Below are 27,676 nucleotides of genomic sequence, written 5' to 3'. Positions count from 1 at the left end.
TTTATGTCTTGATCTTCCCTGCCACCATATTAGCTTTTTATGGTCAAATGCTTTTGTTGTTGTTTGCTCATTTTTTCCAGCCTATTTCTTTACTTTACACTTTATATTAAAGTTGATGTCTGCTTACCTGGGGACGGAAAACACTGTCCCAAGCTTCAGGCTTTTTTGTGCTGCTGTTTTCAGAAGTAGTTCTGGGGGCCTGCAATTTTTGGTGCCTCCAAGCTGGTGTGATCCTGGAAGAGGCGTGATCACTGCTTTCCTGCCTATGCTCTGGTGTTTACCTGGGAAGAGTCCCTAGTCCCCTGCACCCACAAGCACTAGCATTCTCTTTGCCTTGAAACTGCTACCTGGGCCTCTGCTTCCTTGTGAATGAGCACCAGTGCTCCTCTCTCCTCTGGAACTGTGATTGAAAACTGCGTATGAACAATAGAGTGGCCAGTCAGTGCCAGTGTTAGCAGAAGTACTCTGTAATCTCTTTCTGGACAGTTGTCTGACCTCCTTACCATCTCTGGACTAAGAGCCCCTGAAGCTGCTCTTGCTGCCATCACATATGTGGAGTCTGGACAGGTATTCCACTCTAATGTCACATACTTTTACCAACCCCCCAAATGTCTCATCCTGACCTTTCATTGTCTCTGCTGCTCCAAAATTTTATGTGTGAAATGATTTTAAAGTTGTTTGGAAGGGAATTTTGAGAGTTCAAGTGAGTTGCCTCTAATATGCCATCTTGGCTCCCTTAATAATTATTCATTAAACTCTACTATATGCTAATGTTTGAGATACAAAGAATAAATGAATACATGCTTGTCTGCTAGGTCCTAAAAGAACTTATATTCTACTGGATCATGCAGAATTAAATTATAGGACCACTGGATCATAGGTCAGGGGCTAGAAAGCACCTAATACCTTTCATCCAACCTTCTCATTTTATAGATGAGGAAACTGAGGCTTAGGGAGATAAAGCGACTTGCTAAGGTCACATAAGTAATAAGCATTAGAGGAAGGATTTGAACCCAAATCATCTGACTCCAGGGCCAGTGTTCTTTCCATTGTAAATGACAAATGTTGGAAGGGATGAAAGAACACTAATATTAGACACACTAATGAATTGCTGGTGAAGTCGTGAACTGGTCCAACAATTTAGGATGATGTCCAAAGGACTATGAAACTATGCATACCCTTTGACCCAGCAATACTACTGCTAGGTCTGTATCCCAAAAAGATCAAAGGGAAAGGAAAAGGACTTACATATACAAAAATATTTATAGCAGCTTTTTGTGGTAGCAAAGAATCAGAAATTGAGGGAGTGCTCATCCATTGGGGAATGATTGAACAAATTGTGGTACATGAGTGTGATGGGCTACTGTTGTGTTATAAAGAAATGACAAGGAGGGGCAGCTAGGTGGCACAGTGGATAGAGCATTGGCCCTGAAGTCAGGAGGGTCTGAGTTCAAATCTGGCCTCAGACCAAACTCTCAACCCTTACTAGCCGTGTGACCCTGGGCAAGTCACTTAACCCCAATTACCTAAAAAAAAAAAAAATGAGAGGACCTACGTGATCTGATGCAAAGTGAAGTGAGCAAAGATAGAGGCAGAATTTGGAACTCAAAATTTCTTAAAGAATGTTAAAAATGAATAATATCAATTTTAAAAAATAATGATTCCTACTCTAGGTTGAGAGGCAGTATAGAGAAGAAGGCAAAGTATTTACTTGGGTTTGGGAAGACCTGGATTTAAATTCTACCTCAGATGCTTATGAGCTGGGTGACCCAGAAAGTGTCATTTAATCTCCCTGTATCTCATTAATTATTCATAAAATGAAGAGATCAGACATGATGGCCAGCTCTTAAGCTATGATCCCCTGTATGACCTTTGAAGCCTTATGGATTCTAATTCTCCTATGGATCTGAGATCACATCAATGTGCAGAATCCCTCCAATGATGCGAATAGCAACCCATCTGTGCCTGCCTGTCTTTTCACCTTTGGTTCTTGTCACCACTGGGAATCACCCCAAATATTGGGGGCCTTTCTCAAATTCTCTTGAAGTTCTGAGTGCAGCAAGAGACTATGTCTGCTTTCTATGCAGCAGCCTCTTCAAGAATGGAAAAATTCAGTACCCAACTAGTTGGCCTAGCAGGCTAAGGTGATGAACTTGGAATCAGGAAGACATGAGTTTGAATCCTGCCTTCAACATTCACTTAACTATGTGACCCCAGGCAAGTCAGTAAGTGTCTCTCAGCCTTGGTTTCCTCATCTGTGATGAGGATTTGGGAGGATCAAATGAAATAATGTGTAAAGTATTTTGTGAACCTTGAAGTGCTATATAAATGCTAGCCAGTAGGGGTAGGAACAGTAGTAGCAGCAGCAGCAGCAGCATGAACAGTAGTAGCAGTAACAGCAACAGCAGTACTGGTAATAGTAGTAGTTGTAGTCTAGCTAAGAGTAGTGATGGCCTAGCCACTTTGTGATCAATTCTTTGGCCGCGGAAGCCTATGAAACAAAGGAAAAAAATCATAGGTACATGTCAATATATTTATGTGTATGTAGACATGTATATAGACATACATATATTCACATATATATTATGTAATCCAGGAGGTCCTGCACACTTTTGAGGCGTTTCCCCTGTCCTACTGGACTCAGAAACAGCTATGGATTGCACAAGTTGATCTGTCTTGGTGATGATATTTACAAATATCTGTACTTTGAACCTTTTACAGTTTTAAAGAAAATAACCAATATAATATTTCTCAACTCTCTTACCCAACAAATGTTAACACACACATACATACACACACTTATACACACACTCCATCTCTATAATACCAAGAATCTCTTCATTGTGAGAAGAGCCACACATATCATTTTCATGACCCAAGCTAAGAATACTTGATTTTTTTCTTGCCTAAGAAGGGTTCTAGGAGAAGTCCCTTGAAGTCCCAGGAGTATTCTCAGTGCTACCCACTAGGGTTCCCCATTAAAAACACTTCAGTGATCTTCAAGGAAGCACCATGTGCTTTGCTGGAAACATGACCCTGGGACCTGTTCCTTGTTCCTATTTGAAGGTTCTTTTGGGAATGATGACACTATGGGTGCCATTTGTACTGGGCATGGAACCCACTCCCCCTTACAGACCAGTAGGTGGCAGCGCTCACTTCACCAGTGATGTTTAACCTTCATCACCCCCGGTACAAAATCAGACTCTAGGAGGGGAGTTTCATTGGCTAAGGGAGCCTAGGCAGCACAACAGTGAGGGGAAACAAAGGCAAGGGATCATTGGTTCTCAGCTTGAGGGAACCTTGTACATTATCCAGGCCAGAGGTTCTTAACCATTTTTGGTTCTGGACCTCTAAAAAGAGAAAAGGAGAGTGGGTGTGATTTCTACTCCTACATCTAAATTCTTGCACTTTTATGAGTCTCTTCATTATTTCTTAGGACCCATCACAAAAGATTGCTGTGACCAGCTTTGCCCTTCTCCATTAATCAGATATTGATAAGTAAATCAGTACCTAATCCCATTGTCTCATCCCCAAACTCTTGCCAGACCTTGTTTGGAAAGAAGGAATTTCTCTCCACTGTTAAGGGAGCAACTACCCATGACCACAGTCTTTTCTTCCACTGACCATCCCTCTGATTCTCCAGTCTAAATCAGTTCTCTCTGGCCACCATTCCTCTCTATTTATAATCATTCCCTAGTAGACTGTAAGTTCTTTGAAGGCAAGCAGTGCCTTGTTTTTTTGTTTTTGTATCTCCAGTACTCGTCACATAGTAAGTCCTTAACAAATGTTTTTTTTTATTCATCAAGGACAAGCATTTCTTAAGAGCTTACTATATGCCATGCACTATGCTGAGCACAGGGGCTACAAATAAAGTTTAAAAAACTAGTCCCTGCCCTCAAGGAGTTCACATTCTAGTGGAGGAGACAACATGCAAATAACAACGTACAAACAAGATATATACAGGATAAATTGAAGGTCATCTCAGAAGGAAGGGAAGGCATCTTTCAGAAGGTGGGATTTTGGCCGAGACTTGAAGAAAGCCAAGGAATCGTGGAGGTGGAGATGAGGAGGGAAAGCATTCTAGACATGGGAGACAGCTAGTGGAAATTACATTTGGATGCAATATCTTGTGTAAGGAACAGCAAGGTCAGTGTCATTGAGTCACTGAGTACATGAAGGAAGGTATAAGAAGAATGGAGAGGTAGAAAGGGGCCAAGTGATGAAGGGATTTAAAAGTTATATTTGATCCTGGAGGTAATAGAGAACCACTGCACTTTATTAAATGAGATAATGGCATGGACAGACCTATAGTTTCAGAAGATCAGTTTGACAGCTGAGTGAAGGATGGACTGAAGTGGGGAAAGCCCGAGGTAGGGACACCAATCAAAAGGCTGTTACAGTAGTCCAGGTGTGAGTTGATGAGGGTCTACACTAGACTGATGGCAGTGTCAGAATAGAAAAAGGGGCATAGACAAGGCATGTTGTAAAGGTATGATTGGCAGAACTTGACAATTGATTGGATTTGGGAGGTGAGAAAGAGTGAGGAGCCACAGAGGACACCTAGGTTACAAGCCTGAGGGGCTGGGAGAGTGGTATTGCCCTCAACAGTAATAGAGAAGTGAGGAAGAAAGGAGGGTTTGAGGGGAAAGATAATGGATTCAGTTTTGGACATGCTGAGTTTAAGATGACTACAGGACATCCAGTTCAAGATGTCCAATAGGCAGTTGGAGAGGTGAGACTGTAGGTCAGGAGAGAGATTAGGGTTGGATAAATAGATCTGAGAATCATCTGCATAGAGATAATAATTGAATTTGTGGAAGCTAATGAAATTACTAAGTGAAATAGTCTAGAGTAGTAGTGGGGAACCTTCAGCCTCGAGGCCAATGTGGCCCTCTAGGTCCTTAAGTTCAGCCATTTGACTGAATCCAAGGGGATTTGTTCTATGAACTTCAGATTCAGTCAAAAGGCCAAACTTGAGGACCTAAAGGGTCATATATGACCTTGAGGCTGAGAGGGAGAAGAGCAGAGGACCCAGGATGAAGTTTTAAGACACCCATGGTTACTAGACATAATCTGGATGAGGTCAAAGGAAAGTGAAGAGTGGTCAAGCAGGTAAGAGGAGAGGCAGGTGAAAGCAGTATCACCAAACCTAAAGAGGAGAAAGAATCAAGAGAAGAGGGCATTGAAAGTGTCAAAGCTTGCACAGAAGTCAAGAAGGATGAGGATTGACAAAAAGGCTATTGGATTTGGCAATTAAGAGATCATTTGTAATTTTGGAAAGAGGAGTTTCAGTTGAATGATGAGGTCAGAAACCAGACCACAGAGAGTTAAGAAGAGAGGAATGGAAGTGGAAACAACTGGAGAAAGCTTTCTCAAAGAGTTTAGCCACTGAAGGAAAGAGAGGTATGAGCTGATAGCTAGCAGGGATGGATGGGTAAAGTAAGGGTTTCCGAGATTCTGGGAGACATGGGTGGGCTTTTGGCCACAGGCAAGCAGAGATTGAAGATAAGAGAGAGAATGGGATAGGAGAGAGGAAGGATGATAGAGGAAGCAATCTGCTGAAGAAGGTGGGATGGAATCACTTGCGCACTTAGAGGAGTTTGTCTTGGTAAGGAGAATGGCCACTGCCTTCAGTGAGTTGGGAGTATGAGTACAATTGCAGCTTGCATATTCAGTGATTCATCCAGCCTACCCCAGAGCTTGATTCACTGGCTGTCCCTCCTCTCTGGCTGCTTCTCCTTTCTGGTCATGGACTCCCAGGATCCCTTTGTCCATTGGGAAAAGACATAGATTTTTCCTTCCCATATTCCTTGAAAACAGCACACTACCCTTGTCTAGGTGTTTGGAAGGGTTTTACATAGCTCCACTAAAGTCTTACTCCAATAGTTCCTTGGAGTACCATGATGACCCTAGTTTCTTGAAACTGTGCTAATGGAACCCTGGCTTAGGCGGGTCCTACTGACCTAGAAAGGTTTCAAGGGATGGACTGTCTGTGTATTATCTGAGGACTAGCCTAGCTAAGCTCTGAGAGGCTCCTCACTTGAAAGGTAGTGAATTATTCAGCTATAGTAACTCAAGAGGACCACCTCCCAGCTCATACAGTGGTTATAATGTGCCCAGGTGGAGGAAGCACTAATACTGGGGAAATCATGTGTTTACAAGCAAAGGACTTTACAACTAAGTGTTTATAATGTATGTGTGTGCCCATGTAAGATGTATATGTCCACATGGGCTGTCTAAATGTGGCTCATGAGAGGAACTGAGAGAGGATCTCAGGCAGTTTGCCTTCCTCTTCCCAAGGAAGATTTGATTCCTGACTTGAGGGGAACAGGAAAGGGGCCCCGATTAAACACTCTTTCTCCAGTCTTGGAGAAGGGTGCTTGGAATAAAATTATAGCTATCTGCTCCATCCCCAAATATTATGCTTCTAGGGATTTAAAACAAAAGCTTCTTAGCTAATCACTAGTCCTTGAGTGAGGACTTTGGAAGTTGTAGAAATGCTTATACCAAGCTTATACCCACTGACTTGACACTTTCCCACCAAATTTTGGCTGTACAAAAGGCATCCCTATTAGCAAATAGTGAGCAAACCCCTTTATCTAAGCAAAACAGTAAACAGGAACTGGGGAAGTTATACAGTTTAGAATATATCACAAAAAATATATGCAAGAGTAAATGAGCTCTTCCTTTACAGGAACTAGATAAGATAGCAGCTCTAACCAAGAGAAAGAATCCAATCTCACCCTTGGGGAAATTACCTCTAGGGAGGGAAGGTTGCTTCTAGGGAGGTAAGCTGGAAATCAGGGCTATTTAGGGTTCCCCTACATTTCTACAACTTCCAAAGTTTGTATCTCTCTTCCTTGCAGTGGGTCCCAAAGACAGCCAGCAACCACTTATTATCTCTCTCCCCAAAGGTCTGACTCAAAGAATATTTGGAACCAACTCTGCCCCTTATATAAGTCTGCAGTGTTAAAGCAAATATTCTCCCCACCACTTAGGAGTCACAACTCCTTCCTAAATATAGCAACGTCCAAAACACCCCAGGCTTGGATTAAAGCTCAGTTGAGTTACAGGCTAATATACATTCATTTATTTAGTCAGCACCAATTAAGTACCTACTAAGTAACAGAAACTCATAGGCTCTGGGATACTAAGATAAAAAAGAAAACTGAAACTAAAATAAAACAAAAATGAAGTAGTCCCTGCTTGCAAGGAGCTTACATCACCCAAGACGGGTTACAACACAAGGCAAGTAAGTTACATGGAATCAGGCCTTGCTTTTTCTTCACCTTTCTTCTTCGTCCTGGTTGACCATCTACTTCTACAGTGTTTTATCCTTGAAGTTATATAGCTCAATCATTTCAGAGTTCCATGTTAGATCACTTCAATCAATCAGCATTTAGTAAGCACCTACTATGTGCCAGGCCCTAGTTATTAGTTTCTAGCTAATGGTTCAGCTTGGCAATATTGGGTAGGTCCCAATCCTCCTGGAATCAACTTCCCCAGCTTTAGCCATGAGAGCTCAGTGCCATGACAGGTGTTCTTTCTTTACCAGACCCCACCCTTGATGATTCCATCGCTACCCATAGTTAATAGCCCTGGTTGGTAAACCTATCCTTTCTTGGCTTCCTGGATAAAAGCTCTTCTCTCACTGGTCTGGCTGACTTCCTGGAAGCAAGTTTGGGAGCTGCTTCCCCTAGCTGGTTCTCCCCTGCCCAGTTGTCCTAGCCTGGTGTCTGAACCACCTCCTCTCCCGAGGTCATATAGCCCTGTGAGTCCATGATCTCAGCTCACTGTGATCTTCGATTCTGATCCTGCTGCTCCCAGCATGGCATCCTTCTCCCATATTGATCTTCATTTCTCGTTCAGGACCCATCCCACCTAGAGATGCTCCCACCCAATTCTCGTTTCTCACTCACCCTGGGAAAAGTAAACAATGAGAACCTTCTCTTGGCCCTGCTGCTTGCTTAAACTCTGCTCCTTTCTCTCAGAGGCTTGAGTCCTGGTTCATGGCCCTCCCTGGGACAGCTGCTTCCTAGATTCCAAGTTTCATAATAAAAAAATATACATATTGGCAGACACAATACATAAAAGCAAACAATTCCCACCCTTCAGTAAGGGCAAGGTCTGACATCAAAGTCTTCACAAGAGGAATTATAATTGGATCATTATGTCCCATGATCCCTGGAAAATTCTTAAGATGTACCCCTCCATTATGCATACCAATCACCTCCCCACCTGCTTGGATTGTTCCTAAATTGACCATGCCCTGTGACTAGTACCTAAGGATCAGCTCTGTTATCTTGGGTTTATAGGGTTTCCTGCCCTGTCACATAAAGAGAATGCTGGACTAAGAGTCAGAATCTTGCCTCCAATACTGTGTTACATTGAACAAGTCATCTGCACTCCCTAAGCCTTAGTTTCTTCATCTGAGAAATGGGAATAATAATAATACCTACCTCCCAAGATTGTTGTGAGGATCAAATGTGATCATGTCTGTAAATTGCTTGGTAAACCTTAAAACACCTTGCGAATAAGAGCTATGATTATTATCCACGGTGTTCTCATGAGGAAGGACAATTGGGCACTGACATAGGATCATAGATTTCGAGTCAGAGGAGAGTTCAGAAGTCATCTAGCCCAACCTCCTCCTTTTACAGATGAGGAAACTGAGGCCCTGAGAAGTTAGGTCAGAGGCAAGACGTAACCCTAGGTCTTCCTGACCCCGAGGGCCAACTGTCTAGCCATTATGCTATCACTGCCCCTTGTCCGGTTTTAGAGCCTTATTGATTGCAGAGTACTTGAGCAAGAGAGGAGATCAGGGAAGAGTCAGAGTTCCACTTTCTCATTCTCCATGTGGTCTGCTTGGTCTTTGGTCCATTAGCCATATTCCCCTAAAGGAAGAAGGGGTGGGGGCAAACAGGAGAAGGGTAGGGGGAAGTGGTTCATAGGTCCTTATCTACTCCTTGGGCTCCATGCTGGAGACATGGGATGGAAAGAGGTGTTTAAGGTGAGAACCAGAAACTGAAAACTCTAAGTCCAGAGGCTAAGATATGGCTGCTACCCACACAGACCAAAATTCGAGGGTCTGTACAATGGACTATACGTGGCACCTAAAAGCATTTCAAAAGTATTTCACTTGATTGACAGGTGGGGCACAGAGACCTACACAGTGTATGACCTTAGCCATCTATAAGCTATATTCACATGAGAGTTATGAGGGACCTTAGAAGTCACCCGGGTCAATGGTATCCCTCATTTTGCAGACGAGGAAACTGAGGCTCAGTGACTTGCCCAATATCACACAGAGAGAGGCAAAGCCGCTTTAGAAATGAGATCCAACTCCAGATGCAGGGGCTTTTTCCATTATGGAATGTTTCTCTAGACTAACTGTCTCCTCTATGATTCCATCTCCTACACAGGGTGATTCTTATGGCATAGTAGCAAGAGTAGTGTTTCTGTGGCCGGGAGACCTGGCTTCAAACCCTAACCCTACTGTTCATTACTGCAAATTACATCCCCTCTCTGGGCCTCTTCTATAAAATGAGGTTACTTTCTAACTATGAAGTTCTCATCCTTACAAATTGCTGCCCCAGGGCTCATAGATGTATGGTTGGAAGGGAGCTCAGAGGTCCCTCTGTCTGACCAACAAGGTTTATCATCTCATCCAACCCTCTCATTTTACAGATGAGGAAACTGAGGCCCAGGAAGGCCACGTAACTTGTCCAAGATCACACAGATGGCAACAGCTGTGATATTGACTCAGATCTTCTGACTTCAGATTCATTGCTCTTTCCACTGGACCACACTACCTTCTAAAGTCCTTTCTAAATTACCCTGGTTACAATCCTCACATGCAAGAGAGTTAAAAGAACTACACCTCTCCTTGCACCTTACAAATATATCTCTACCCTTAATTTTATATTGGCTTATGTTGAGAGTTTGTATTATCTCTCCCCCAAATTCTGGATTGTTTGTCTCCTGCCCTTGCCATCACTACCTATGGGGATAGAGGATGAAGAAAAATAATCTAATCTCCTCGATTATTTCTATCTGTTGCGATTCCCTCTTGGGAAGCTGGGTGTGCTTATTCAACTCAATCAGGATATCTTCTTGAAATATCTAGAAGAAGGAGAGGGCAATGGACCACCTTGCATGGGGGACAGAGTGGGGAGAAGAATGAGTAGTCTTCAATATACAATAATGAACAATAAACAAAGGATGATAGTTTTTGAGCAGGAAGGGTCTCTGAAGTCATCTACTTATCTCACTTTACAGATGAGAAGACCAAGGCTCAGAAAGGTTAAGAGATTTGCCCTTAGGTTACAGAGCTAGTAAGTAGCAGGAAAGAAAATCAGAGATATTGAGGGAATATTTCCTGCAAAAATGGACATGATAAAAAGACCAAAACAATGGTAGGGACTTAACAGAAGAAGAAGAAGAAATTAAGAAGTGGCAAGAATACCCAAAGAACTATATAAGAAAGATCTTAACATCACTGATAACCACAAGAGTGTGATTACTAATCTAGAGCCCAGCATCCTGGAGAATGAGGTCAAATTGGCCTTAGGAAGTATTGTTAATGACAAGGCTAGTGGAGGTGATGGAATTCCAGCTAAGCTATTTAAAATCCTAAGAGACAATGCTATTAATGTGCTGCACTCAATATACCAGCAAATTTGGAAAATTCAACAGTGGCCACTGGATTGGAAAATATCAGATTAATCTCAATTTTAAAGAAGGCAATGCCAAAAAAGCTCAAATTACCAAACAACTGTGCTCATTTTACATGCCAGCAAGGTTATGCTTAAGATGCTGCAAGCTCAGCTTTGGCAATATGTAAACTAAGAATTACCAGAAGAGCAGGCTGGTTTTTGAAGAGGCAGAGGAACCAGAGAGCAAAATTGTCAACATTTGCTGGATTCTGGAGAAAACAAGGGAATTCTAGAAAAACATCTGCTTCTGCTTCATTGACTACACTAAATCCTTTGACTGTGTGGATCATAACAAAATGTGGCAAGTCCTCAAAGAGGTGGGAGTGCCAGATCATCTTCCTTGTCTTCTGAGGAAACTGTATGTGGGCCAAGAAGCAACAGTTAGGATGAACATGGAATAACTGGTTGATTTAAGATTGGAGGGGGGCAGCTAGGTGGCTCAGTGGATAGAGCACCGGCCCTGAAGTCAGGAGGACCTGAGTTCAAATCCAGCCTCAGACACATAACACTTATCAGCTGTATGACTCTGGGCAAGTCACTTAACCCCAAATGCCTCAAAGAAAGAAAGAAAGAAAAGATTTAAGATTGGAAAAGGAGTATGACAGGGCTATATATTATCACCTTATTTGTTATCTTATATGCAGAGCACATCATACAAAATGCCAGGCTAGATGAATCAAAAGCAGGAATTAAGGTTGCTGAGAGAAATATCAACAATCTCAGATGTTCAGATGATACCTCTGTGATGGCAGAAAGTGAAGAAGAGTTAAGAAGCCTCTTGATGGTGGTAAATGAAAAGAGTATAAAGTAGCTTGTAGCTTAACATCAAAAGAAAAAAAAAACTAAGATCATGGTAACTGGTCCCATCACTTTGTGTCAGATGAAGGGAGAAGAAATGTAAGTGTATCAGATTTTATATTCTTGGGCTCAAAGATCACTGCAGGTAGTGAATGCAGTGATGAAATTAAAAGATGCTAGACAGCATATTAAAAAGCAGAGACATCACCTTTCTGACAAAGGTCGATATAGTCAAAGCTATGGGTTTTTGTCCAGTAGTAATGTATGGCTGTGAGAGTTGGACTATAAGGACTATAAGCTGAGCCCCACAGAATTGGCATTTTCAAATTGTGGTGCTGGGGAAGACTTTTGAGAGTCCCTTGGACAACAAGGAGATCAAATCAGTCGATACTTAAAGAAATTAATTCAGGCTGTTTACTGAGAGGTCAAATACTGAGGCTGAAGCTTAAATACTTTGGCTGCATAATGAGAAGATGGGACTCATTGGAAAAGACTCTGATGATGGGAAGGATTGAAGGCAAAAGGAGAAGGGGATGCAGGGGATGAGACGGATAGATAGTGTCACGGAAGCAGTGAACATGAGTTTGAGTAGACTTCCAGAGATAGTGAAGGCTAGAAGGGTCCATGGGGTCATGACGAGTTGGACACAACTGCACAGCTAAGTAGCAGCAACAACAGCTAGCAGAGGGAGAATTTAAACCCAGGTCCTCTGGTTCCAAATCCAGCAGTCTTCCGAGTGCTCCACACTGCGTCCCATAATAACCAAAGTTCTACAAAAGTTTTCCTCTGATATCCACTTGTTGGATGGAGATGAACCTTGGTTCTCCAAGGCTTTGCCAGCCAAGCACAAACAAAGCGCAAAACTGAAAAGGCTTCTGATAGGTGTCTGGAGATGGACTATATAATGCACATTGCTTGCAAACCTCGGCCCGGCTAAGTTTAGAAAGGTTTAACAATAGACTATCTCCAAATAATAATCTGGAAGACCATCTACAGAATCATAAAGGGCTTGCAATTTGTGTCCTCGAAGTGAGTGCCACATCCCTGAAATCATGGGTACTACACTGACATTTCTTCTTGGACTACATCTATGCATTCATTGGTATAGAGAAGTCCCATTGAGGAAATTCCTTCTACCAATGCAGTTTAGCACCTACTCTTTAACTTAATAGAGAATTGTCTGCAGCAATGTGACGATACTGACTTGCCCAGGGTTATTTAGCCAACAGGGACCAGAGATAGGATTTGAACTAATGCAATACAAAATAAGCCCCAATTCTCTGTTCAACATTTCTTTCCACATGGGTTAGACAAAGAAGGGTCACATTGTTTCAATCAGCCAGCAACAATAACTAGGCTTTCACTTAGCTTAAGTCATCATTAATTCAAGGGCACCATTGCCTGATTTTAAAGCCATCCAAGTCAATCTCCCTCAGGGTTCCTGTTACATGAACCTGCCAGGTGCAAGAGGATCTGCTGAAGTCTGACATTCGGAGCTTACCTGCTTATTAAGTCAGTTTTGAAAGAACCCACCTCATATTTGGCATGAAGTTAAGCTGGGGGCTGTGGCTATCTGCTTTGTAAGAATCCAGATTCAAATACATTTCAGAGGCTCAAATCAGAGGGTCTCTCACAAATCTTAAATATGAGAAAATATGAAAAAAAGGTCTGGGGAACTGGGGTATGGTGTGTATGCAGTAGGATGGTGCAGTGAATTTTGAATGGATTTACAGACAGAAAATGTGGAGTTGAATCCCTGTTATGCTACATATCTTCTGACATTAGGCGAGTCATTTAACTTATCTTGGCCACCATTTTCTCATCTACCAAATGAGGGATTTGGAGAAGATAATCTCTAAGGCTCCTTCTTTCTTTAAATTCTATGACCTAAGTGGAGACAAGAGAGATATGCTTAGAGAGAAAATGTGGGCATTTGTTGATACCATGTAAGCACTGGAATTTTAAGCCTGCTATACAATCATTTCTAGAGACAAAATTCTATTCACTATAGTTCAGGGGAAGGAATTGGATTTGGAGAAAGGTCCTGGGTTCAGATTCCAGTTCTGGTACTGTGCAAATCACAAAGCCTCTCTGGGCTTCAGTTTCCTCATCTCCAAAATGAGGGGGTGGACTGAATGACCTTTAAAGTCTCTTCCAGCTTTAAATCTATGCAAGGACCTGTGATTCTATGAACCACAATATAAGAATTTTGTAGTCCTCACTGTTCATTGCTGAAAGTCATTCCCAGATAACCCATTGGCAAGTCTTTTATTTTGTATTCTTAAAGAATCTCAGTAGACTCTTTGTGTGTGATGACTGCCAAGTCCTTCTGAATCCCAATCAGAGACTTGGAAAAGTTCATAGGAAGAGATGGAGATTTGGAAAGGACCTAAAACATCATCTAACCCAGCCCTCTCCTTTTACAGATGAGGAAATGGAAGCCAAGAAAGATGGATAGAGCACAAGGCTAACAAGTGGCTAAGTTCAGATTTGAACCCAGATTCTCTGACTTTTAAATAAAGCTCTCTTTCACTATCCCAAAACTTGAAATAGATCAATCCTCTATTTGTTGGGTTCCTTCTCTCACCAGTGATTCATTTTTAATAAATTAGGTGCCATTCTTTCAAGAGTTCCCCATTCACTGGCTAACTCTGATTACAGGAAGTCAGGCATAGAGTAAATAATAGTTCCATAAAGCTCTATGATTGATGGCATGCTCTGCCCTTTAAAACATCTTCTGCTGCTGTTCCACTGAGCATGTCTGGACAGCTGCACTTAGATCTCTCTGCTCAGCCCCAAAGGGAAGGAGTTGAGAAAAGACATATGAACTACCCAGACAAATTACTTTTCTTCCAGACACATTTGTAAAAACTGACGGGAATCCACTTCGTCACAGGTGATGTAACAATAAAGTCTGGCAAAATATCCTCCATGGAAAAAAAAGGACAGACAGTCTCAGAGAGGCAGGAGAAGGGGAGAAGCCAATGGATTGTTTTCTGGAAATGAAATGAGCCATTTGTTTAGCCAAGCAAGAGTATCAGTCATGGGATTGATAACTTCAGCCACACAGGACAAGTATGTCCAAATAGATTGTTCTCAGAATCCAGCAAATTCTTCTCCCCAGAAAAAAGTAGAAGTGGCAGAAACATTCCATCCCTAGCCATCGGAATTTTACTAATGTAGAGAAAACAATGCCCCAAAGATTTAAAAAATCAGTTATTTTTCCTTTTCATATCTCCCTGGTTTGGGGAAGCTGGGTGATACAAAGGGTAAGACTGCTAGACTTGGAGACAGAAAGACCTGAATTCAAATCCTCCCTCAGACACTTACTAGGTGTGTGACCCTAGGCAAATCATGTAACTCCTCTCCTCAATTTCCTCATCTACAAATGAAGGGTTTGGATTTCATGACATCTAAGGCTCCTTCCAATTAGACTGAGCCCCTGGAGAGTAGAGCTGTCCCTTGTCTTTCTCTGTATGTACCAGCACTTCGCACAATGCTTGGCACATAATAGACACTTTACTAAATGTTTATTGACTGACTTCTAGCTCTAAATCTCTGATCTTATGTTCTATTTATGAACTGGAAGTCTGCCCCTGTGAGAAGAAGAGGTTAGGCTCTGAGAGCTTTTCCAGCAATAACCGACATTTATGTAGCTATTTTAAAGTTTGCAAGTCGGCTCCCCTTCCCCTCTGACCTGTGAGCCATGTTTATGCCCATGAAAGGAGTAAAAAGAGGCAGCTGGCAGGCTTCCTTAGTCCACATGTATCAGAAATTGTCTCTTAGTATGCTGAGTTAGCAATCTGAGGGCAACCTGAGGGTAATGGGGATCTCCATTTCCTGAAAGGTTTGCAGTTTCCTTGTAGTGTGTGTGGTCTCTAAATGTCTTCTGTTCATTGATGGATCCTTCAAGTGGGCAGCAGCAGTGACCCCGACTCCAAAGCTACTGTTATACAACATTTGCCTCTCCCAGATAATTGACCAGGATGAAGTGAGCAGTCTTTTACTGTTCAACATTTCAATGCCAGCTGCAACTAAAATGGTGATACCATCAGAGTCTGGTTTTGCCATTCTCCCTTCTTCCCTTTCAGTAGCCTCTGCCTTCTGAGATCTCGTCCATCCCATCCTCTCCCCTGGAATACTTGCTCTCCTGCTGCCTCTAGATGACTATGGGAAAACTAGGCTTTCTCATGCTCCAAAACTACTTCTCAAGTCCCTCCATAACCCCATAAAAATTCCCATTCCCTCGAGGCTTTGCTTAGCTAATTGGCAGATAGCGACACAAGCTAGGAAATTAATTTGTAGTAATCAATAGTCAGTACTCATTCAACATTGGGGGTAGAAAGCTGTTAAAGGAAGATGTTTAGTAAGTTAAAGGATGAATCTCTAGTGATGGAAATTCAGCTACCATGACAGGTGATAATAGCCAGTATTTATACAGCATTTTATGTTTTGCAGAGTTTTACATATTTTATCTCATTCCATCCTTAACAACAACACTATGACGTAGGTGCTATTATTTTCCCCCTTTTTACAGAGAAAGAAATTGAGCCACAGAAAGGTTATGTGACTTGCTCAGAGACCTACAACTAGTAAGTGTCTGAGACCAGATCTGAACTCAGGTCTTCTGGATTCCAGCTCTCTAACCACTGTGGGTGGGCAGGAGTGACTGAGGAGACCTGAGGGTGGAAGGTCGACTGTAATTAGGGAAAAGCCCAGGGAGGTGACCAGAACATCAGGCTCAATTACTTGTGGGTTGTGACAAGAGAAGAAAAGGGGTCATGATGACCCTGGAAGAGGCTCCCTGCCCTCTAGACTTGCCCCTTCTAGGCAACAAGAAGCTTTTATTACATCCCAGGATCTTTTATCCTCCTCAAATCAGGTAGTTCACAAAAGTAGGTTAAGGCCACTGATTTGGATGGCAATCTCTAGCAATCTTATCTAATTAGTTTCCCACTTCTGATGACACAGGAGGGGAGATGCTAAGAAGCCAAAGAATATCCAAGATGTCCCATCCCCATATCAATAAGGAAGATTCCAGCAATGAGCAAGCCTAGAAAAAGGATAGATGGACTCAGCAGAAAGAAGGAGCATATTTAGAACACAAAAGCCTGATGGATCTCAAAGAGGCAGAAAATAAAGTTTTACAGACTACCACAAATACCAGACCCACTCAGTGGATTTCAATCTAAATTCAACAGAAAAATGAAATATAAATATGCACACAGATTAACTCAGAAAAAGGAAATGGATTTCAGGCCATCCACTGAGGTCAGAAAAGTATAGAAATGTTGAAGTCATCTTGGTTCTTCAAAGGACTTCATATGGAAAAACTTTTTTTGTTTGTTTTATTGATGCCTTTTGTTTTTACATCACAGTCATTTCTAAATCTATCCCTTTCCCCAAAGCCTTCCCAGGGAGCTCTTATTTATAAAGAATACTGGTTTTTTTTTAATAGCTCAGCAAAACTAATCAATATATCAACCATATTTGGCAATATCTACAACATTCCATAGCCACGGTCCCCCAGCTCTTCAGTGAAAAGAGGAAATGCACTTTCTTGTCTTTTCTGTGGGACCAAGTTTAGTGATTATGATGACACAGCAATTAGGGAAACTGGAAAGCAGTCTGGCAGATATTAAACTTAAGCCATATCCACAATAAATTCTAAATCAATATATGATCTTAATATTAAAGATCATACCATAAAAAGTAGAAAAGAGTCAAATCATATTCCCTTCATAGCTCTGGGCAGGAGATGTATTACTAACCAAACAAGGGATGGAGGTAATTGCAAAAGAAAAAATGATTACATGAAACTGAAAAGCTTCTGTACAAACAAAATTAATGCACCTAGGATAAGAAGGAAAACAGTAGGATGAGGAAAAAATAATTGCATCAATTTTCTCAGATAAGGGTTTGGTATCTAAGATACATAAGCAATTCAGCCCAAAAGTCTTCCCCAAACAAATAAGTAGTCAAAGGATATGAACAAATAATTTTCAAAAGAAGAAAGGCACATTATTAATAATCACGTGAAAGAATGCTCCAAATTACTGATAATAAGAGAAATGCAAATCAAAATAACACTGAGGTTTCACTTCACACCCTACAAATTGGCAAAGATGACAAAAGATGGGAATAGTCAATGTTTGAGGGCTTATGAGAAGATGAGCACACTAATGCATTGCTGGTGGAGTTGTGAAATCACTACAGTTTTTGGGAAACAATTTGGAATTGTCCATATAAAGTGAATACAGTGTTCAAATCCTTTGATCCAAAAATTCCATTACCAAGTTTATACCTCCAAGAAGTTCATTATAAGAAGAAAATTCCCATGTACAGCAGATTATTTATAGTAGCACTCTTATGATAGCCAAGAACTAGACGGATGCCCATTGACTGGGGAATGGCCAAACAAATTGAGGTATATGAATGTAATAGAATATTCCTGTGCTGTAAAAATCAACAAATATGATGAAAACAGAAGTATGGAAAGATTTTCATAACCTGATGCAGATTGAAGTAAGCAGAGCCTAGAAAATAGCATATCCAATGACTACAACTTCAATGGAAAGAATAACTGCAAAACAATCAAAAGTGAATATTGCAAAATTATACAGAATAAGCATAACTCCAAGGAAGAAACATAAGAAGACACCTTCACCTCACTTCTTTGCAGAGGTGGGAGATTCACATTGTGGTACATTGCACAACTTTTTCAGACTTTTTCAATGTGTTGATCAATTTTGCTAATTCTATTTTTTCTTTTAAAAATATTTATTACATATGATGGCTCTCAGAGAAGAAAATAAAAGGAGAAATTTTGGTGACAAAAAGTATCAAAAAAATTTTAAGTAATCACACAGCATTTGGGTTAATTTTGCTGTTCTTTCTGCTTAAATCACTGTAGTCATTGTGTATGGAGTTTTTCTGGTTCTATTTTTTTCTCTCTGAATCAGTTCATAAAAACTTTCTTATGCTTCTCTAGAGTCTTAATATTCGTTATTTTTTTACGGAACAATAATATGTCATGATCTTCATACATCACAATTTGCTTAGCCATTTCTTAATCCATGGGTCCTTTTTTTCCCCAATCCTTTGCCTCTCACAAAACGATATTTTTTGTGTGATGTGGGGAATTTATTTCTGTCTTTGACCAAGTCGAGAAGTCTTCCAGAAGAGACATTTAAAGAGGACTCATATTTGTAAAGCTTTTATTCTTATGAGTAGTACATTCTTTGAAGTAATGATCATTCTGGTGCCTTTGAAGCCCAAGATGGATAACAACCAAAAGGCTTTCTCCCCTTTCCAATAATTCCAGTCTCAAAGAATTATCTTGTACATGTGCCCCATGCAGGTGTCTGCTATGCCGAATTCGGAGTTCGAGTTCCAAAGACCACTGGGTCAGCCTACACCTACAGCTATGTCACAGTGGGCGAGTTTGTGGCATTTTTTATTGGCTGGAATCTGATCCTGGAGTACCTGATTGGCACCGCAGCAGGGGCCAGTGCCCTAAGCAGTATGTTTGACTCCCTGGCAAACCACACCATCAGCCGCTGGATGATTGACAGCGTGGGGACTTTAAATGGTCTGGGTAAGAATCCTAGAAGAGAAACACTTGCCCTTTAGTGGATCCTTACATAGCCATCTGTCCAGACCCCACACAACAGATATATCCTATGGTATTTCAGACTCATTCTACTTCTTACTAATCCCAATCAAATATTTATTAAATCCCTACTATGTGCTAGACACATGGAGAAAAAAGATAGGCAAAACAAAAATCCTGCCTACAAAAGTTTATAATACACTTCAATTGAATTTAATTCATTCCACTTCACACAACCAGAAGGCATAGTTCTGGTCAAAAAGGAGACTGGACCCAAGTTTGAAGGACCAGAGGTAGCTTCTTTTCAACCCAAGTATCTGATTTTATTATCTTAAATGTCAGAGAGTTGAGTAAGATTGTGTTCCCATTGGTGGATCCTCTCCAGAATACTTCTACCATGGCAGGCAGGCCTCTTAGGACCCTAACTTTAAAGCCAGAAAGCACCTCAGAGGCCAGCTAGGTGAACCCTCTTATTTTACATAAGAGGAAACTGAGACCCAGAAACATGAAATTACTTACCTAAAGCAATGCAGGTAGTAAATATCAGAGGTGGGATTTGAACCAAGATCCACTAATTATCATTAATATCTTAAAGTTTGCAAAGCACTTTATAGACATTTTCTCATTTGATACCCACAACAACCCTGTCAGGCAGACACTACAGCTAATATGGTTCCCATTTTAGAGATGGGAAAACTGAGGGTTAGAGGTTAGACAAAATAACTTGACTGCGTGAGTGGTGAGATTTGCACTGATGTCCAAGGTAGTGCTCATTCCACCATATCAGTCTCAGGCTGTGAGGCTATGATCCAGCTGTCTTTAAGAAGACCAAATACATCAAGGCCTAATGAGCATCCCCACTTTTTGCCATGTCCAAATGGGCCTCACGTAATTAGGGACACAAGACATTTTAGAAATTATTGAGTCCAATCTCTTCATTTTACAGATGGGGAAACTGAGGCCCAGAGAGACTGAGTACCTTGCCCAAATTCTCATTATTCATTAGTGATAACACCATGACTAGAAGCTAGGTTCTCTGATGCTCTTCTTCAGTCCTAGAGGGCTTCCCTTGTATCTCCTGCCTTGTCCTTAAAGAAAAGAGCTCACTTGCCACAGAACTCACTTACTAGTGAACAAGTCAAAGAACATCATGCCTCCTCCCCCGCCATACACTTTTTACATATTTCATATTGGCTTACATGTTGTACTGCCCTTTAGCCAATAGAAAGTGAGCTCCTGGATAACAAATACTGTTCTTTTTATCTCTGTATCACCATTACCATGAGGGGATAATACATAGTAGATGCTTAATCAGGGTCTGAGTCAATAAACATTTGTTAAGTGCCTACTGTGTGCCAGGAACTGTACTAAGCTCTGGGGATACAAAGAAAAGTAAAAGGCAGTCTCTACCCTCAAGAAGCTTACAATCTAGTAGGGGAAATAAAACATAAAAAGAAGCTAAAACAGGAGGGGGGGATGTAATAATAAATGTTTGGATGAATAATAGACTGCAGGCAGCCAATGTAGTAGAGGCACTCGAGATCTGGAGTCAAGAACCTGAATTCAAATCTTCTTTCCACCAATCAGTCAATAAATATTTATTAAGCATCTACTATGTGCCAGGCATTGTGCTAAGTGCTGAGGATAAACAGAAAGACAAAAGACAGTCTCTGCCTTCAAGGAGCTTACAATCTAATGAGGGAGTCAGCTGGTTAGCAGTCACGTACATACAGGCTGTAGACAAATAAATAGGAAGTGTTCAACAGAGATAAAGTACTAGAAATGAGGTGGATTGAGAAAGGCTTCCTGTAGACTCTCTGGGCCCCAATTTCCTCATCTATAAAGTGAGGGAGTTGGAATGGCCTTGGAAGCCTCTTCCTGTGATCCTATTTTAATTCAGTTAGCTAGGTGACACAGTGGATAGAACACGAAGCCTGGAGTCTGGAAGAATTGAGTTCAAATCCAGCCTCAGACACTTACTAGCAGGAAAGTCACTTAGCCTCTGTCAGGCTCAGTTTCCTCATCTGTAAAATGAGAATACTAATAGCATATACAACCAGAGTTATTATAAGGCTCAAATGAGATAATAATTATAAAGTACTTAGCAGCATGTCTGGTACATAGTGTGACATAAATGTTAGATATTATTATTAAGCACCTACTGTGTGCTAGGCACTTTGCTAAGTACTGAGGATACAAAGACATGAGAAAAAATAGTCCCCAAACTCAAAATTCTTACATTCTGTTTTCCATTGTCTCTGCACATTTACACACATAGGCAGAAATCTGTCGTTGGAGCATTTTCCAATGGTTCACTCTTCAATCTTCCTTATCAATTTACAAAGAACTTAGGAAGAGAATGTGAAAATGGTGAAACCAAAAGTAGGATCTAACATTTTTAATTAATCATATTATGAAATCTTACAAGTAGGAACTGAGAGAATTTTGCCACATACATGTTATAACAATAATTCAACTTTTTGAGCACTTTAAAGATAGCAAAGTACATCTCTCATAAAGAGGGAAATAGGGAGTACAACGGCTCATTATGCCCATTTTTCAGATGAGAAAACTGAAGCTCAGAGAAGTGAAGTAATTTGCCCCCGGAGAATTGGCTGGCAAGTGTAAAAGCTGAAATCGTAATCTCCTGACTCCTGGCCCTACTCCATGAAAACCAGCATGTGGTTTTGATCACATCTTTTAACTGGTCTGCAGATAGGCACATCCAGCTGCGTATGGGCTACAGGATATGTATGCATGCACATATACATACAGCCCTATTCTCACCAGGCAGCTGCGTGGCACAGTGGATAGAGCACCAGCCCTGGAGTCAGCAGGACCTGAGTTCAAATACGTCCTCTTGACATTTACTAGCTGTGTGACCCTGGGCAAGTCACTTAACCCCAATTGCATTGCCAAAAAAAAAGAAGAAGAAGAAAAACAAATGCTGTCTCATTGTGGGATGCCCATAACCATTTTTCTCTGACTATAAAAGTAATTGGTGCCTACCTCCTCTGTGTTACAGGAAAAGGAGAAGAATCATACCCAGACCTGCTGGCCCTTGTCATTGCTGTCATTGTGACCATCATTGTTGCCCTTGGGGTGAAAAATTCTGTGGGCTTCAACAATGTTCTCAATGTACTCAACTTGGCTGTGTGGGTGTTTATCATGATTGCTGGTCTTTTCTTCATCAACGGAAGCTACTGGGCTGAAGGACAGTTCCTGCCTCATGGATGGTCAGGGGTAAGCTTCTTTCAGAGTCTGGGTGGGCATGGTGTCCCCTCTGGCTGGTAGTCTAACTAAAAAGACAACAGAAAATCTTACTCTGTCCCACTGGGCTCAAAGCACCCTTCTAATAATAATAGCTATGATTTATATAGCCATTAAGGTTTTGTAAAGTATTTTACATCTCTTATCTTATTTGATCTTTACAAAACTGTGAAGTAGGTGGTATTATTATTCCCATTTTACAGGTGAGGAAATTGAGGTTGAAGAACATGAAGGTACTTGCTCAGGATCACACAGCTGGCAAGTATCTGAAGCAGGATTTGAACTGGAGGTCTATTGAGCCACTAGCTGCCTCTTTTTAATGCCTTGTAGTCTCTATTTCAGAATGCATTTTAACTGAGGTTTAGGAGCTGGATGGAGGAGACTGTATTAACAAGTTTGACCATAGCCATCCATTCAATAAGCCAGACATAGCATTGAGTGCTGGGGATACAGAAACCAAAACAAAGCAGTGCCTGTCCTCAAGGAGCTTGCATTCTAAATTGGAGTGGCAGGAATATCCTTTTCGGAATGTGGTGTTGTTCAATTCTCTTTTAAGTTAAAAATGAAAGGCAAGCAAAGCAGATTTTAGAAAGGCAATGTGGTATAAAGAACAGGGACAGGGCTTGGAGTCAGAAATATGGGCTCATAGCCCACCACTGATACTATCTTGTGACCATGGGCTCCTTGAGCCTAAGTTTCCTCATCTGTAAAATAGGGGTCATGCTAACTATAATGCCTTAAGACCAAATGTGCTTCCCTATGGGAGATAATTTACTATTATTTGGTAATGACACTTTCTGACATAGTTGTTGTAAGACTCAAATGAGGTGATGTTTCTAAGGTGCTTTGCAAACTTCAATCATTTCATAAATAATGACTACCATTGGACAGAAGATGAATCCTAGCATCAGGAGAAAATAAGATTTCCAATTCCTGATACTCATTAGTTGTGTGACCTTTGGCAGGTCAATCAACAAGCATTTATTAAGCACCTACTATGTGACAGGCACTTGCTTGGTGCCATGGATACAAAGAAATACTCTCTGCCTTCAAAGAACTTAAATTTTAACATAACAGGTCTGCAACATATACATATATAAATAGCTATGGAATAAATACCAAATAAATGAAGTTGTTAAATGCAAGATACTAAGGGAGGGACATACTAGGAATGGGAATGATCAGAAATAGCTACATGAAGAAGGTGGTGACCCTATCCGGCCTCAGTTCTTTCATCTATAAAATGAGTATAGTAGTGCCTGCAATACCTCCCTAGTAGGCTATTAAAGGGACCAAGTTCTTTATAAACCTCAAAGTGTTGTCACTGTTCACTGGTTCCTTACAGGAGGGAACATTGAAGGAAGGTCTGGTTCACATTTAACAAATTGGCCCTATGTGCTTATTTGGATTTCATGGAATTTGCCAGAAAGTCCTCTTCAGGTAGTCACTGGATGCTTCCTTCAGCACTTGGCCAGTTTTGCTGTTTTAGAGTTTGCTGAAAGTGGCTCCCCCCCAAGGATGAGGCAGCTGTGGTGTGGTTGAGAGAATGATGGATCCAGCAGCAATGATGGAGTCCAAAATCTCACTTTTGCTATTTATTGTGTGTGCGACCTTGGTGAACTAACTTCTCCATTTCCTTATCTGTAAGATGACAGGGTTGTTCTAAATGACCTCTAAGGTCCTTGCTGTCCCTAAATCTACACTCCAATGAAGTGCAGACCCAGAGTGGCGAAGTGATTTGTCCAAGGTCACGCTGCTAGCAGAGGTAGTATTTGAATCCAAGTCTTCTGGTGCCAAATCGAAAACTATAAGTAAGGGTGTCAGATGGGATGCCCTTTCTCATAACTTCCTATTCTAAATCTATGGTCCCATGACCAGAGATCATGTGGGAGAACATGAAATAACTTCATATTTACATTGAAGTCTGCTAATTTCCTCCTTGACCCCAAGATGGTCCCCAAAAGCTATAAAAAAGTAGTACAAACCCTACCAGGGCCCACCAAGTGGGAAATTCTTGGAACACACTCTTACTGTTCTCATCCAGACATAAGAAATAAAATAAGAGTTCAAAGATAAGTGAATAAAACACTAGGATGATGTAGTTTATTGCCCTGGACCCTTTGTCCAGCCTTTTAAACTCCTCTTTTTGAGATTCTTTCACACATTAGATGGGGATGGCAAGTAATTGACACCAGTTATTTTTAAAGAAATAGGAGGTCTTATTTTTGAAAGGCATTTAAAAGAATAGGGTGTGATAGTTAACTATAATGATGGATGAGCCGTGCTTTAAAATAGGATGTTCAACTGTTAAATTTTTATTTCCCTACACAACCTCAAAGTGACATAATTATAGATTCTTGGCACTGAGAAGAATTTTTAAAGATCCTTCAGTTCATTCCATAGTCTTCAAACAATTATTCTGGAATCATTCCAGACCAATTATATGTCTTCTGTTTATTTGGTTCCCCATGGAATCCTAGCACTGAAGACATCTAGTCCAATCCCACCCTGCCTCAGGTGAAAATCCTCTCTACTTCCTCGCCAACAGGTGGTTATTCAATCTTTCCTTCAATTTCTTTATTGATGAGAAACTCACTACTTACTAATTATTTGTCTGGCACTCATTTGCTGTCCTTCATTCTCGAAAAGGACAAAATGACATCACTATGTAGAGTCAAGTTACAGTGCATCGACTGTGGCTGATCAGACCAGCATGAGCTCAGAATGTTCTACCGCAGGTCAGACACAAATAGTCCACATGAACATTTGGAGTGGGTTCTCTAAATTTGCACATCTCACATTTCTTTTGAGCTGGTTCAATTCTGCTTTGCTCATAGAGCACAGCACCTTCTCTGAGGAGGGCACACCATGCTGGGAGGTCCTGTGCCAGAGTCTCCCATGTCATGCAATCAATTCCAAAGTTCTTAAGAGAGACCTTGAGAGTGTCCTTGTATGGCTTCTTCTGACCACCATGTAAATGCTTGCTCTGTGTGAGTTCTCCATAAAATAGTCTTGTTTTGCTGGACTCCACATATTTGTTGTTTGGGTTTTCTCTTCTTTCTTTTTATTGTTCAACGGGAGTGGCAAGGAGAATGGAGAGGAAATAAGTGCTTGTTTTAAAAAAGTAAGTAAGAAGCAACATCTTTGCCTCCAAATGTTAAGAACTGAACTCATTCAAGAAACATCGTATAAGAACTTTATGCAGAGCACTGTGTTGGGGGCTGAGAGAATTTGTATCAGGGTAGAGAATTCCCAGGGCAGAAGTTCCCTCTTCCAAAGTAGATCATCATCTGCAGGTCAGCTAATGATGTCATGGGGGCTCTGAGAGGTCAAGTTGATTAAGGGTCTCATAGCCAGCACATAACAGAGGCAGCACTTGAACCCAGATCTTCCTGAATCAGAGGTTGGCCTTCTATCCACTATTTCATGCTGCTTTCACTGACAAATTTAAAACTGGAAAGGACCATAGACATGATCTATTCAATCCACTCATTTTGCAGAAGAGGAATCTGAGGTCAAGAGGTGAAGTGATTTTCCCAAGGTAGTATAGGTAGTAAAGTGACAGAGCTTGGATTTAAGCCTGTTTCCTCTGACTTCACATCCAAGGGGCTTTCTGTTGTACCACACTGCACCTGGAAAGATAAATAAGACATGATCCCTGCCCTCAAATGGCTTACAATCTAGAAGGGGAGATAAGACACGCAATGCAGATAGATAGACTATAAATTATTATATAATAAGTGCACAAGAGGTCTCATAAAGTGTAATGAGAACAGTTGAGGGAAAGATCACTTCTGATTGAGGGTATCTGGGATGGTTTTATGGAGGAAGTGCCATTTAAGCTGCACCTTGAAGGGTAAATAGGAAACCAACATCCAGGTACAGGAATGATATAAGCAAAGGTATGAAGACAAAAAAAATCACAGGATATTTCCAGGGCACAGAGAGCAACATAGGTCGGCTAGACTATAGAGTGTGAGATGAATAGTTGTGATGAGGCCAGAGAGGTCATTTAGACCCAGAATATAAAGGGCCTTGAGTCCCAGTGTTGTAGTTTGGACTTATCCACCTTTTTTGCTTCTTGGATAGAGCCAGGCCTTGGATCTAGACACTATGCATTTTTCCTCCCTATGTATATCATACTGTGTGTTACCTTTTTAAAAAAATTACTCTGTAGGCTCCTGGCCACTTTTCCAATTTACTAAGGTCACTTTGAATCTGATCCTATTTTCCAAAGTGCTGGACACCTGCCACCAATGTATCATCTACAGGTTTAATGAGCTTGCTCTACATTTCAGTAGCCAGAAATGGAATAAGCAATTGCTGGGGAAGTAGTAGTCTCATGGATGAAGACATTCCCTCCATCAATGTAGTTTGCAAACCATCCATGCCCACTCACCCTATGCCTCTGGTAATTTCACCAGAAAGAGTCCACTCACTATTGATGTGGGGAGGGCATTCTTTATTTTTTCTTGTGAGCCCCATCACAGTGGGGTTCAATGACTGTCCATCACTTAACTCTCCCCCATTCCTGCCACATATCCAGTCGCTCTTTCTATCACTCACATACATCTCTGATGACATACTTTCCATCATTTTTCTTTCCTAATTCCTTGTGCACATTTTATAAGTCTGCTCGTGTTTACCATGAGCCTTTCTGCTGCTCTCTGAGGGACCCTCAAGCTTAAATCTTTGGAGACCTCAGGGTACCACAATGCAAAGCCACAAACTCATGAAAGCTTCATGGTATATTTGGGGAAATACTCTGGGAAACTAGCAAGAATGGTTCCTTTTATCAGCTTTGTAGCCTCTAGCAGGTAGGATGAGCTGGAAAAAAATACTTTGTGAACTGGGACTTGGACCCTATTAAATCCAAGGAGCAGATGTTTAAAGCTAGAAGGGACCTCAAAAGTCACCAAAACCAAATATTCCCTCATTTTCATAGGTTCATAGACCTGGACCTGGCAGAGACCCAATGGACCATTGAGTCGAACTCCCTAATTTTACAGACAAAGAAACAGGTGAAGTGATTTGCCTGGAGTCTCACAGTTAGGAAACATTTGAGGCAGGATTTGAACTCAGGTCTTCCTGACCACAGCCCCATCCACTATGCCACCTACCTGCCTCATTTTATACTTGACAAAACCAAGGCCCAGTAAGGTCTTGTCGTTTGTCCAAGACCATTTGACTCTAGATGCCATGCTTTTTACATCACTGAGGTTCCTCTCAAGATGATGCCACATGGCCAATCAGTTGGCAAATGTCATTTCTCTCTCCATGA

At 41.2% G+C, this 27,676-nt stretch overlaps 1 protein-coding gene across 1 annotated transcript in view; it reads left to right on the top strand.

Annotated features, from left to right (window-relative positions):
- SLC7A14 (solute carrier family 7 member 14) overlaps positions 1–27,676 on the top strand; it is a 146,588-nt gene that overhangs the window by 72,090 nt on the left and 46,822 nt on the right. The window contains exons 3-4 of the mRNA XM_020980348.2: positions 18,874–19,110; positions 22,151–22,368. Of these exons, the coding sequence (XP_020836007.1) occupies positions 18,874–19,110; positions 22,151–22,368 (455 nt within the window). The remainder of the gene's footprint in view (positions 1–18,873; positions 19,111–22,150; positions 22,369–27,676) is intronic.

This window comes from Phascolarctos cinereus, unplaced genomic scaffold (genome assembly GCF_003287225.1).
Source record: "Phascolarctos cinereus isolate Bilbo 61053 unplaced genomic scaffold, phaCin_HiC Scaffold_7;HRSCAF=346, whole genome shotgun sequence".
In the NCBI taxonomy this organism is placed as follows: Eukaryota; Metazoa; Chordata; class Mammalia; order Diprotodontia; family Phascolarctidae; genus Phascolarctos; species Phascolarctos cinereus.
The sequence above is the reverse complement of the archived record's forward strand: the minus strand, read 5'-3'. Positions and strand labels throughout refer to the sequence as shown.